The following is a 14,146-nucleotide window of genomic DNA, read 5'->3' as shown; positions in this document are numbered from 1 at the left end:
CAGATATATATCAGGGTGTTGAATTGGAACCAAACCGAAGCGAAAACCGGAACTAAACCGGTATTTTTTCCGGAACTGAACCCGAACCCGAACCGTTATTTTTTGATCACGCTGAACCCGAACCGGAACTGAACCGAAAAAAACAAATAACGGTTACCGGTTCCTGCCGAAACGGTTCGACCCTCCGTTGTTGATATTGCACAGTCAATGCAATTCAGGCCTTCTTTTTCACGTACCGTCAACTTCGTACCCGCTCGCGCACTTTTCCCTCCAGACAATTGAACACTATCACGCTCTATGTAACAACAGGTGAAATGAATGAGCTCCAGTGTAGCAATGGTCTGTTGCTGCTGCGCGAGCGTAGTGCAAGCTGACCAAACGAAATGTCAATCTCGGCAGCTTGCAGGGGATATAAAACGACTTTGCCCTTCCCTAGCTGCGACTTTATTGGAGCAATCAGGCTGCAGGAGTGCTCCACTGCGCAACAGCGAAAGCCCACTCCCGATGTGTGCAAACGTTTTGCATTTCATAATTTGTTTAAAAGGTCAGACACCTGCGAATTGTTAATACTTGACAAGTGCGACCGCAGGAGCTGCTCAGTTGCTAAGACGTTTACTGCTGATCACAAGTGGCCTCGATCTCCCTTCCCCACGACCATTCTTCTGAAGCAGATGGAAATCGAGAACGTCCGTGTATCGAGATTTTGATTGACGTTTGATATCACCAGCTGGTTAAAATAAGTCTGCCGGCTGGCAACATAAGCAGCGCCTCGCAGCACAGATATAGCACGGGGCATCAAATGCGCCAGTTTTTTTTTTTAAATATGTCTACACGGAAAACAACAAGAAATAAAAGGCGAATAACGTTGTTTTAAAAGATTACGCAAAAAGTAAGTAAAACCAAATAAGCAAAAAAAAAACACCAAAACGTGGATATCGCTCTATACTTTCTTTGCCCTGCCTTCCACAACCAAACGTGTCATCAATGCGAAGGAAGTGAGTTCCGTGGTCAGTTTTTGAGGACAGTACATTGGACATGTACCGTTTTTTTACAGATACAAATAACAACAGATATGTGAGGAAACACTGTTAAGGTTCGCACTCAATCCACTGACAAGAAACTGCGGCCCTCAACCTTGTCTTGGAAGCAGAAACAGTAATAAAGCAGATGACACGTGCAGAAAGGCCGGCCGGTACCTCACACTGCCTCATTGGCCCGGCGATCATCTTTTCCGCTTGTTCTGCAGTTTTGCCTCCTTCAGATCTGATCTTTTTCGAAGGTGTGCTTGGACGGAAGGCCCAACTCGCTACATTACTTCTACTGCTACTCGTTCCGGAGGGGAGTACTGCTGAGGACGAATTAAATAGCGTCTACCCCAAAAAGTCCCATATTTTGCTCAGCGCGTCAAATTCCCCTTTCGTTTTGTAGCAACATAATCTGTTATAGGATTCCGCAATGTAGCACACGGAACGATGGTCGGGGGTCAGGCGGTACGATGACATACTGATTGTAACGCACGCATCCGGTATAGCTATCGCAAAAGGAATTGCAGTGGTCAGGGCAATAATGCAGTGACTGAGCGTTAACTAAAGCTTACATTTAACAAAAGTGTGGCTCACACATTCGATAAGGTGTCAGCTAACAAATTATTCAGGGTGACCAAATAAAAAAATGTGCGCCATGGTATTAGGCGGTCTCTCTCTCTCTCTCTCTCTCTCTCTCTCTCTCTCTCTCTCTCTCTCTGTCGGTCATCAGCAGCAACAAGCGACGCTTACCCTACTTTCCCGTCTCCGGAGTGGATGTCCGGCGAGGGCAAGTGGGGGACAAAGTGACCGGTCGCGGTCGGCCGGAACGCGACGAGCCTTGAGGGCCCGGGTCCTATCGATTCACGCGGCGCCGGAACTCCTCTATTTGAGCAGTCCCGCGCATCGAGCAGATAGCAATCCGGCTGCAGACCCCAAGGCTACACGCATCGCAGTATAGGACACGGACTTCGTGCGTTTCTTTTCACGTTGCGCATTATTCCGGTTCTTCTGTTCCCTCTTTCGCGCGGAAAAGCGCCTGATCCGCAAGGGAAACGCGCCGTCCGCCTACTTCCGGTAGGGTCCGCGATCCGATTGTCGCGATTTAGGACGGCACAAGGACGCGGAACGCTGACAACCGTAGACGTTCGTTTCTTTTTCGCTTGTTGTCGTTCCGTTTCCCGCATCCACCCTTTTATTAGAGTTCCACGGAGTCGGTGTGTGTGAACGCGGAACTAAGCGTCGTTCGCGTTGCGTGCTATTTTCACGTCCGGATCGGCGAGGCGGAAGACACGCGACGTCGTTGACGAGACTTTGAGCATAACAGAACAGGTGGTGTTGGGAATTCGGTGAGGGCCGTGCTTGTTTATTCAGCGGCCACCCTTGAAAGCGCGCAGAGGCGGAAAGTGAAGTAACAAAACAAAGTAAGCGATTTTAAAAAGCACACGCGAGGCAGGTAGGAAGACAGCCAAAAGCCTGTGCGTATATTACTTTCCCCGCGCAGGCCTAGGTCCCATGGACGCTTTACTTGTGCTCGTGCACGAACAGCAGGAACAGACGAGATGGACGATGAAAGAAGCAACAAGTCTAGCGCTGACTCACAACTAACGTTTCATTGAAGAACAGATTCAAGATATAAAAACGAACACAGACAGAGCTGCGCGTGACACAATACCAGTTACAAGATACGAAGACAAGGCATGTGACCTGTATTGTACCATGCGCAGCTCGGTCCATGTGCATTTGTATCTATTTAATCTGTTCGTCAATGAAACATAAGTTCTCTGAGTCAGCGCTCGTCCTGTTCCATCTTTTTTCGTCCATCTCGTCTGTTCGAGTTAGTATAGCCACGAACCAATACCAAGTCGCCCATGCAGTTGTCCGTTCTGTTGTTTCGCTCGCCTTGACGCTCCTATAGGCCCTGAAAGCCTCTGTATACCTCGTCTGACGAGGCGGCCCTAAAAATATTGTTAGGTTGAAAATTAGGTGCATTTACGTTATTTACACTATTCACGGGAGTTACCAGCGAAACGCCCGCAAGCCGGAGGAACAACGTCCTCCTATTTCTTCAGCGTCTAAGCCCTCATTCACACATCCGTTTTTCAGCCCGCACGTCACCGTCACGTCACCGTCTTCCGTCATGGGCGACGGTTTTTTGGGTGATTTCTCGCCGAAAACGGTGCGACGGTGACGGGAAGCCGAGCGCTACGTTTCCGTCCCGTCAACGCGACGGGAGCATGCCCCGTGATAAACCAGCCAATCAGAAAACGAATTTTTACGGCTAAATCTAACGAAAAGTGAACACACGTAAAAATATAAGCCCTTTTCTTTACTTTTCAGATTAAGCACGCTCAATTCTAGGATAAACTGATCACTAGGCGGACGACCCTGTACTCTAACGGAGAGCTCCAGTACGAACGCCACCCCGTTTACGTCTCCACCGCGGTTTCCAGGGTTCGTACAGGCAACAAAGGCCAAAATTCAAGGGTTTTCAAGGACTTTCAAGGACCAGAAAACACATTTTCAAGGACCCAACATAACGGTTTATTTGTAAATACTTATACAGAAAGAACTTCTCAAGACTGCAAAACTTATTGCACAACACGTAGAACATATTGACTGTATCATATTTAGGAACTTATTGCACAACACTTCAGTAGGTGTTCATGATTCATGAAAGCTCTTTCATCTTCTCGGTTATTTCTTGGCTGAGGCTTAGGAGCTCTTCCTTCTTCGTTTTAGCTGTTTTTCTGAGGCTGTTTGATTTGACAATGAGGGTAATATCCCCTGTCTCTTCCGCTTTCTCAGCAAAGGTATCTGCTGAAGAAATTAGATCAGCTACCGTTGACACAAGCTTCGCCTTCTTCTTCCTCAAGTTTTCAATCTCCTCCTCGACAATGCGCCTTTTCGACTGTCTTGCTCCTTCAAGCTGCTCCTTCTTCTGAGATTCAAGATACGCTTGATAGCGGTGCCTAGCTGCTGACACTGAAATCCTCAACTCTTTGGTAATGGGAACTTGCAGGATACCGCCTACCTTGTAGACGGCATCACATATGATCCTCTGCGCGATGTAGGAGGCATCCTTCAAGTTCTCGACAGAGACTTGACGGTTTACACTAAACCCCCTCTCTACGGTGGCCTGACCATGGCTAAGGGTAAGAAGGAGGTGCACCACTTTCCATAGCTCGGTGTAGGACGAATTGAACTTCAGAAGTTCTGCGAAAAATTCGTCCAGCCTGTCTGCGCTCTTATCGAACAGTCTCAGCTTATGCTTTTCTTCTTGCAGCATCCCAGCATACTCGGCAAGTACTGAGTCTCGTTGGTGACTATGCAACCTTCTTGCAACAATAAGGGCATCCAGAACTTTCTTCATACCTGCTAGGCACTGCTCTGGTTTGGTGCACATCTGCCGGGGGTCCAACGAGGATAAGCCTCTCACAAAGGTATACTTCAGAGGGCTCTTCTCAAGGATCTTCTTGGTCATGTTCACTAAGAATGTCTTGCACTGCATCTTAAATGCAAATGAATCTTTGGCGCTGACCTTTGAGTCCTTGAGGATTTGTTCGGCTGTGTGGCCGATATCCACCTTTTCAAGTGCACGGTGGTTGCTTGGGTCTTCAATGTTAATTTTCAACAGGCTTGTGACTGCTGTTGACGCAGACAGAACTGAAAACTTTACAAACTTTGTGAGAAGCACTTTGGCAACAGTCTCAAGGTCCTTTGCCAGAAGGAACACAAGAGGCTTGTCTGCTTGATATTCTGTCAGGAAAGGCGTTGCAATCTTTGCAACCCCAAGAGCAAAATGAAGCATTGCTGGAACCAGTGGGTCAGTGGAGAAGTTGCACAAGTTCTGGAACGAGGCACACTTTGGCAGATTCACTTCCTTTCTTCTTGCAGACTCAATGTATTTTTTCACATCAGACCACAAAAACAGGGCTCGCTCCATCACGGGGACATTTTCCACCCAGCGATGGGCAACATACTTTAGGGGAAATGTTGTCTGGCCAGTCACTGCTGTGAAGTCTTCACGTCTTGCTGGAGAGTCCTCGAACAGTGCACTCAAGCTTGACAGTAGTGTGTCCAAGCCCCAGTGGCTGGCAGTCAACCCTGCCCTGAAGGCATTGTGTACAATGTGCAGTCCACAAGTGCCCAAATCTACACACTGCACCTGATAGTTTTGTTGAAGATACTCCTGCAGACCTCTGAAAAACTTCAAGTTCACATTAGGTCCGTCCATGGAAATTTGCAGGACCTTCGACAGCGGCAACTGCTCCAGTGAGTTCAACAGCTTTTCTTGAATGTCATCTGCCGTTGCGTGGCCCATAAAAACGGATGTGAAGTACCTTGTCGTGACTCTTTGAGATGAGTCCCAGTATCGGATGTGAACATCCATTTGCTTTTGATGTAAAAAATCGTTAGCAGACTCATCAAACAGGACGACGTAACAGTCGGCTTTCTCTATCTCATGTTGCAAAGACGAAGAAAAATAAGGCCCAAGACCATGGCACGCTACGTAAGCGCACTTTTTTTCCCCACAAGCGAAGGCCTTTGCGATCTCACTGTCCGGGAACATTTTTTTGAAGAGATCATTTGTGTGCGCTGATGAACTGTAAGAGTAGTGAGACGTCACCACCTTTAAAGTCCACAAAATCTCCGCATCTGTCACCAATTCGTGCACTTTGACTGCTGAGTTCAAATCCGATGGCTGTGTTGGGACAGCGGTGACGGGTCGGGCACTCGCGCATGGCACCACGTAACTCTGCAAGGAGGCACCACCTACTGTCTTCACGTTCGCATTGTGCTTCGCACTTTGCTGGTGGCTTTTTAGCGCGGATTCGCCCATTGACGAAATGTCAAACGTTCTTCCGCACAGTCGGCATTTGGCGCGATTTGCGCTCGCTGGGTCTGGCGAAACCCAGTCCTTATACGGGTCCTTGCTCAGCCACGACTGCTGAAAGGTGCACTTCCCGGGCATGATGAACTTCAACTGCCACTACGACCACCATTTGCCGCGTAAAAACAAGCACAGAAGAAGCAAATGAGGCGCTGTAAGCAATGTGCGCGCACACGCAAGACGGCGACGAAAAGGCGGATTGCATTGGATTGAATGAAGACGTGGATTGGATTGACACGTTCTTGCTCCCAATGTTGCCTCATGCTTTTAAAAAATCCGCTAATTGTATTGTCACTTTGTTGCAATAAATTGAAACGCTTGCTACAAACTTTTTACATTGCTTAAAACTTAAAATAGGGGGAGAAAGATTTTAAATTCCTCTAAAAAAAATCGACACTGATTACCACCAAGAAAATCAAGGGTTTTCAAGGACTGTTGAAAAATTCCAGGACTTTCAAGGCCTTGAAAATGACATTTCTGTATTCAATGGTTTTCAAGGATTTCAAGGACCTGTGCGAACCCTGGGTTTCTTGACGTGAAGGTGTCGTGACGGAGAAGGTGACGGCTGTGTGAATGAGGGCTCACGATGCTGCTACTCCTTCGTCGTTGGCGGGTGCGTCTGGGAGCGTCGCGTTACATCACCCCCGCAGCCAAGGTACCGTCCCTGTTTTTGACTAACGATCGGTATCGGTAGGCATCAAGTAGACCTTGATGCGAAACAGGTGAACAATACACAAGACCGCAAAATCTACGGAAAGTTTTTCGATATACTGTCTTCTCGTCACTCTCAACCGTGGCAAGAAACCATCAAGTCCGCATCGTCGTTCTATTCTGAAACGCCAGACGAGATGACGTATTGACGTGGTCGCGAGGACGATGAGGCGCAATCGATTGTGACGTGATAAAAACAGCCTGCGCGAAGAACCGTGACGACAACACAGCACAAAAAACGTCAAACCATTTCTTTCCCTGTTCAGTGAAACCGATGGGCAACGACTACAGCTTTCCGGGAGACCCTGCTAGGGTACTTACTCCACCGTATGTTAGCAACCAAAAATGTACAAGGATACTTATAAGCACTGATACTGATACTGACTGCAAAGGTTTGAGTGTCCAGTTACTGTACTGTCCTCCCGTAATTACACCATCCTTTATCGTTTTTGTGTTGTTCTCATATTTACTACGAATTCGCACATAACCGTGTTTGCATCGCAGGAGATTCTCGGGAAATTCAACGAAAATGTACTTTGTTACTTGCGACGTATCGCAAGTCTGCTTTGCAAAGCCGACGATCCGCCTGGCAGAAGCAGGGTACCCAACTCATGTTATGGTATCGGTGGTTGAGTGCATACTCAGGAAGTCACGCATGAAAGAACATGATGATGCTCACCCCGCAAACGGAGAAAAGCAAGGTGGCGGTGATCCTATACCTGCATTTCTTGTCCCATAATCTCAACAAGATAGCTTCTCGCTCCAACATAAAAGTAGTTTTTTCTGCTCCCGAGAAGCTAGGAAAGCTCAGACGGTTGTCAAAACCTAATAGCTCGGCGAAGCCTTCATGCAAGACAAAGCACAGGAATAAATTTGTTGAGTGCATTGAGCGTGTCGTGTACCAGATTCCGCTACGTTGCGGCAAGGTTGACGTGTGGCAATCGGGCAGATGCCTGAACGAACGCTTAAAGGAGCATAGCTACGGTGTTCGTAATCGGAACGGGAGCTTTCTTGATTTGCACTGCAAAACGTGTGGCTGTTCTCGTCCCCTCTTTGAGAAGTGTGTTGTTGTGGCCAAGCACCGACACCCCCTTACACGCAAAATTCTGGAGGCGAAAGCCATCGCTGATTTGGGGGATCGTTACGTTTCGAAGCCGTCGGTAGCTCTCGGGGCCAAAGAGTTTTAGATTTTTTAAGGTCAAACCCGTGAAAACTTGTCCGGAGCGTGTGTCTTTCGCGCATGCGTTTTCTGCTTGCTCTTGCGTGAATTTGGCAACTTCCTATTTGTAAAGTTTTTACGTTTTTTTTATTGGTTTTTTATCGGTGTACTTGTATTGTAATACTTTTATCGTTTTTTGACAATGTTAAACTTTTAAGCAGTTAAACTTTCGAGCAGTTTTATTTGTGTTGTTGTGATATTGACTACATCCTGGTTGGTTCAAATGAGGCATGTCGGCTGATAAGAGCACTACATATGTGGTGGTTGGGGTTTTTGTGTCATTAAAGTTGGAAGTTAGCGCTCTGTGTGTCGTCTTCTGTGTTCCTGTTCTCGTCTTTGCTGCGCTTCGATACGCCGCTATGTACCAACTCGCCCAAACCAATACTCTGTTGTTACTTGCCTTATTGCTGCGCCTTAACTGGCATCCTCATTTAATCATGTAGGCGTCAGTGTATGTCTCGAACACGCGTTTCAACATGAAAGGCAACAACGCAATTATATATATATATATATATATATATATATATATAAATGATATAAATGAATGCGTTACATGATTTTGCTTAAAGTTACACGACAGCAAAATCATGTAACTTTACTCTGATGAAGGCAAGTCCCGTTGCCGCTACGTAAGTAAAGCTTGTTTGTTATTGTTCTTGCTGTGTATCCGACTCTTTACTTATACTATTTCTGCGCGCTTTGTGAGTTCATCTTTCTCTCTCTCTCTCTCTCTCTCTCTCTCTCTCTATATATATATATATATATATATATATATATATATATATATATATATATATATATATATATATATGCATATATATATATGCATATATGCATATAGGTACACCTGGAGTATGATCTAAGTTTACCAGCTACACTGTAGAATGATTTATACCCTTTTTTGTCCATAAATAACACCCTCACACCCTACCACAAAACACAGAAAAACACCCTTTGAAAGGGTGTAATATAGTTAAAATCTCGTTTTTGATAAGTTAAAATCGCGTTTTTGCTTGAGTGTAAGGGTGTTAAAATGAAAAAACACCCCTAAGGGGAGTTTTCCTTGTTATCATTTTTATAGGATGTAAGAGTCAGTTAAAGACTGTGATTTACACTCTAAAGGGTGTAAATCTCTTTACAGTGTGTATGCAGTCACCGAGCTGTGGTGGTGCTGTGTATGCGTGTTTGTCACGCTCCGGAGGCCCCTCGTTTGAATACCACCCAGACCCATATATATTCGATTTTCTTTTACACTCAATTATTTAACTGTTTACAGTAACTTGTTGAAGAAATTCGGCTTTAATCCGAGCAATGTTTGACCTGTTTATTTTATTCTTCGAGTTGTTGGTCATTTTGTTTGCCGTCTTTTAACTGCGACGTCGGATATTCGACATACCAAGTTAACAAATGCTTCTGCATTTAAAAAACGTACATGTGGTTTCCCTGCCAGAGTCCTGCATCCTACATGGACAAAACCGGTTTTACACCCCAAATACTCTTTCTCACAGGGAGTGAATTTGACTCTCAAATTGCCTCACCCGCACCACCCAATAGAGTAAATACCCTCCACGATACAGCACACTGGAACCGCGGAAATCAGTGACTCTACTAAGAGACTCGTAATACACCCTATTCAGAACCGCTTACTATACAGCACGAGTAGCGTTCTAATTCACGAGTGTCGCCTTTGTGGCGGGAACAAACAGCAGGTGCGGACATCAGCGTAGAGAAAGCGAATGCTCGGGAGGCAACAAAGAGCCCTCGATCAGACGACAACGCAGCAAAGTGTGTGGAGCGATCCTGACAGTGCATGACCCATTTTCACTACGCAAGACGAGACAAAGGAGCTCCGTAAGCATCGCCTTTGTGCTCCGGCCGAAACCGGCCAATACTTGCAACACAAACACAACTCAGGGTGGCGTACATGTCTCCTTTACTTTCTTTTCCAGCTCGTAGGAATCATTTTTAGGCCTTCGTTCATGAAGTCCCCCCTCCCCCCTGCCCCAATACTCCTAAAAAAGGTTTTGGAATTCACTAACTGAACACTACCAAGTTACTTGTCCGGTATTTACACTCGGTACTTAGTAACTGGAGGTAGTAAGTGCAGCAACTAGCCAGGGTTACTAACTGAAGCAGGCAGTAAGCAGTACAACCTTCACTAATAAAATCCTGACGATAACACCCTACTGAGCTACATGTGTTTAATAACAGGCCATTCATAACCCAGTCATAAGCACGACCTTAATCTAGTGTATACTGCTTCCTACACGCAGTTAATTTCTTAACTATACAGTTGCTAGTGGCAAAGCCTACGTCCCGTACCGCGGGGTAGTGAGGTTCGTAAGGAGTTAGTAAATACGGCCGTTAGTACCCGTTATTAAGAGTGAACTGCCAAATGCCGGCCGCATAGTTCAAAGATCGGGGAATAGTTTCAATGATCGGGGAACAGACCGATAGCTGTTTTTTTAGTATTCTCCCTGTTACGTCACTGCAGTGCTGACGTCATGTAGCACTAATTTAATTTTTTTTAAATATTTCGTATCTTCGGTTAAAAAAAACGTCTTTCCGGTTGGAATGGAGTTGAGCGAGTTACTTAAGGCTAGTATTCGTTTTTCAAATCAAACGACGTTGCTATTTTGCCTTCACGGCTTCTCTAAAATGACATCACGTACAAATAATCTCCCACCCCTTGCAGCGCTAAAAGAAGGGCGTAAGCGATTGTTTACCGACGTATGCGTGCTGTCGGCTGAACCAGGGCTAGAGCTCGGGCCCGTCCGACATCTGTCAGCTGAGATCAATGGGAACCCCCGCAGTGATGATGATGCTCTTGTGCGGCCGCCCGTAGAAGGTGCCACTACACATCGCACCGTCGCACGCACTGAAGAGGCCGCAGAGAATACGGTACGTCCGCGCCCCCACTTTGGGGAGCGTCGACTCAAACCTGCACTGTAAATTAATTTACACCCTTTTAGGGGGGAAGCCCCATGGGGCTGTTGGCGCCTCCTGTCGTCGTCGTAATCGTCGTCTCACGTAGTCAGGGTGCTAAAACACCGGGACACTCGTTTACGCCTCGCTAGAGAGCTTTGTGCTTCAAAGACAAGAGACTTTTACAGGAAAGCTGCATACCTCTACCACCCAACCGTTTCATCTCCGTTGGCAAGAACGCCAAGGCCCCAAGAATACACTTACACACTCCAGGCTTCGCCCATCACCAGGTTTCAGGTTATAAGAGATGGTCCGGGATTTTTTTGTCTTAGTCAAATAAATTAAGGCAAAATTCAAAAGGTGCTACATGTGCTATAATTCTACATGCTAGATGCTATAATCCTAGATGATATAATTCTAAATTCTACAGGTGCTATAACTAATACCTGTACCCCTACCAAAGAACAAAGAAAAACACCCTTTGACAGGGTGTAATAACGATAAAATACGCTTTGAAAGGGTGTAGTCGTGCTTAAGTTAGGGTGTAAGGGTTTTAACAAAAAAATACTCTTAAGGGTGTTTTTTTTGTTTTGCTTGCTACGGTGGAAGGGTGTTAGTTATAGACAGTGATTTACACCTTCAAGGGTGTAAATCATTTCACAGTGTGCTTCCTTCTTTCTCCGTGCTGAAAAAAACGGAAGGGGTTCCGTATCTCGCGTACACCCGGTTTTTGAGAGTACGGAACACCTTCCGTCGGGACCCCTTGTTATGGCACAGAGAGCGAGTAAAGAAAATAGGCTTAAAATATCTCATCGGCCGTATTCAGCGTCTCTTCCTTATAATCAGTTTCTGGAGTACACTGTAAAACAATTTACACCATTAAGGACGTAAATCACCGTTTGTGACTAACACCCTTACACCTATAGAAAAAAACAAAGGAAAACACCCTAGAAGAAACACGAATACACCCTAAAAGGGTTGTTTCTCGTTGTTTTTTATTGCGTGTAAGGGTGTTAGTTAGACACAAAGGGTGTAAATCCTTTTTACACCCTAAAGGGTGTAAACGAGAAAAAATAACTGAAAGATTGAGTTTCGCTGACACTTATGTTTTAAGTTCTTTCTAGGATCCAGTGACTGTCTAAACAAGCATCTGCATAGATGCTTCTTTGCCTTGGCTTTTTATTCGTGATGACATGAATAATTCTGAATTTTGTTTGGTGCTTTGTATTGTTTGGCTTTATTGTGACGCTTGTCCTTGCCACCTACCACTGCTCTGACTGTACACAAGCGGGATATGCGTCATCAATAGCTAAAAACGCTTTTTTTCGCCCACCACCTGAACCTGTGTTTTTCCGCTCAGAATGTCATCTATTACAGCTGCAGCTAATTAACACAACGCGGCGGACACGTTTTAGAGAATGATCATCTGCCACACATTTTCTGAAGCGACACCGCCCTGAAAGGTTCAAGTTGTCAAAACAGCTGAGAATTTTCCGTTTCTCCCCGTTAAGTGCGGTTTGAAAGTCGTCACGTCTAAAGCAACCACAGCCTTCAAAAAACGTTTACGCCATAATTTATTAATTCAACCGCTTCCTATCTAACAAACAGTCCCTTGAACGTATTCTATTTCAGTTGCAACGCTATAGTTGGCGAAGCAAAGGTTGTTATCCACGGCTCCCTAGATGAAGATCTGTGTCTCAAAAAATACATTTATGGCGTTCATATCCCTGCAAGTGCTAATCTTCCGAAATTTAAATAGTAATATTTTTTTTTATTTTTGTCCTTATACAGGTACCGCAACGTGCGGAAAGAAAAAGAACCACTTACGGTGCTTAAATTGAGAATACAGGCCTTTCATAATTTTTCTACATATTCGTGTAGACCTCCCAATTTTCGCACTCGCTTTACATATATTTACATTTCGTCTTCAGTACATTTATACCTTCGGGTGAGTTATTTTCAATGCTGAAGCATTTGTACGTGGACTCAACGTGAGAGTTTACGTCCGGCTGTAAAGCTTAATCTGTTACTCTATCGCCGCACACGAAAACACTGTTACTAAAAGGCGCTAGATATATATATAGTGCACCTGACTGCAGTGCCCCTGAAAACAATGTCTTTCCAGCAACACATTTGCGTACATGTCTGAAGGCGAATCTAAGGAGGCTCGCGGTGTGGCGCTTTACAGGGATGCATGCACGTATTGGGGAGGAGTCCGCTGTATGTCTGCAAAAAAGTCAAAACGCCTACTTAAAAGAAAGACGGTTAAAACTCGAAGCTTGCTCCCATGCAACCTGAAAGTCAAAGTCAAAGTCCAAAATCCAAACTGCCCCAACCGTGTCGGAATGACGCAATCGGATAGGAGTCGGCTTCATAACGCGGAGGGCCCAGGTTCGATTCCCACCCCGGGAGGCGTTTCGTTTTCTTGAGCGACTTGATGAGCCTTCCCGGAAACCCACTGCGTAAGTTGGCTTCCCTGCAGTGCCTGTTGAGCGTAATGATGGAGGGCGGCAGTGTGGCGAACGGCACCATTAGTGGGGCAAAAAAAAAAAAGCTTCCATTATCATCACCATCATCATCATTTTGTGAAACCATTACGCAAAGGTGGCTTTCCTGCAGTGATTTTTGCTCTGACATCGACGCCATCTGTGGTCCATAGAAAGCATCGCTTTAAAAAAAAAACGAAGTCTAGCGCAGCCCTGTCCACTTCTTGTGAAAAACCCATATTACGAGCACGATTTATGCCTACCGACGCTGGTACAGCGCTCTTAATTACAGCCTCCTCCACGGACACGGGCAGTGCAAGTTGCCGTTTAGAGGGGGGTCTGTACCTCACACAGAGGTATAAAAAGTGACCATCCGGGTGGAGTGTGCTTGCGGGAGAGGAGGAAGGTGGAGAAGACTTTCGACCCCGGGATGCCCTGGCGTAAATCCCACTTCCGTGATTACGCCTACCGCGAAGCCAGCGAGGCCATAAAATCGCTGGCTAGGCCATAAAACCTGCCCAGTGGCCGGACTGTATAATGCAAATAGCTATCTTTTTTTATGCTTTATTTTTTAAGGCGAAGGACTTTGGAACGAAAATATATATTTTTTTTGTATTACCTCTTTTTGTATTCTCCCTATTAGCTTCACTTAATTAATGCACTTCTGCCACAGGTGTTTTTACGTGGAGACGAGGGAAGGGGGGGGGGGAGGGTTATGCGGTCAGGATGACGTAGCGTCAGCATTTATCTGGGGCCTCAATCAGAACTATGAATTTTTGGCGTGAAATTAAACTTTATCGTTAGTATTATTCTTGCGATCTTGCACAAAGCCAAGTGTATTTTGCACCACAGACTGGGCGTAGATTCCCACTTTTTTTTTTTGCTTTAC

The 14,146-nt window shown here is 45.6% G+C and overlaps 2 protein-coding genes across 4 annotated transcripts in view; both read right to left on the bottom strand.

Annotated features, from left to right (window-relative positions):
- The window catches only part of LOC144142632 (protein kinase C-binding protein NELL1-like), a 98,462-nt gene that overhangs the window by 77,729 nt on the left and 6,587 nt on the right, over positions 1–14,146 (bottom strand). The gene's annotated exons all lie outside the window — the stretch shown is intronic.
- On the bottom strand, positions 3,543–6,116 carry LOC144142631 (uncharacterized). The gene has a single exon (XM_077674276.1). The coding sequence runs from the start codon at positions 5,995–5,997 to the stop codon at positions 3,694–3,696; it is 2,304 nt and encodes a 767-aa protein (XP_077530402.1). The 5' UTR covers positions 5,998–6,116; the 3' UTR covers positions 3,543–3,693.

Source organism: Haemaphysalis longicornis, unplaced genomic scaffold (genome assembly GCF_048455015.1).
Source record: "Haemaphysalis longicornis isolate Haplotype H1 unplaced genomic scaffold, Haemaphysalis longicornis Haplotype H1 scaffold_6, whole genome shotgun sequence".
In the NCBI taxonomy this organism is placed as follows: Eukaryota; Metazoa; Arthropoda; class Arachnida; order Ixodida; family Ixodidae; genus Haemaphysalis; species Haemaphysalis longicornis.
The sequence above is the reverse complement of the archived record's forward strand: the minus strand, read 5'-3'. Positions and strand labels throughout refer to the sequence as shown.

Coding starts and splice junctions, on each gene's coding strand:
- LOC144142631 (XM_077674276.1), bottom strand. CDS start 5,997: ATGCCCGGGAAGTGCACCTTTCAGCAGTCGTGGCTGAGCAAGGACCCG.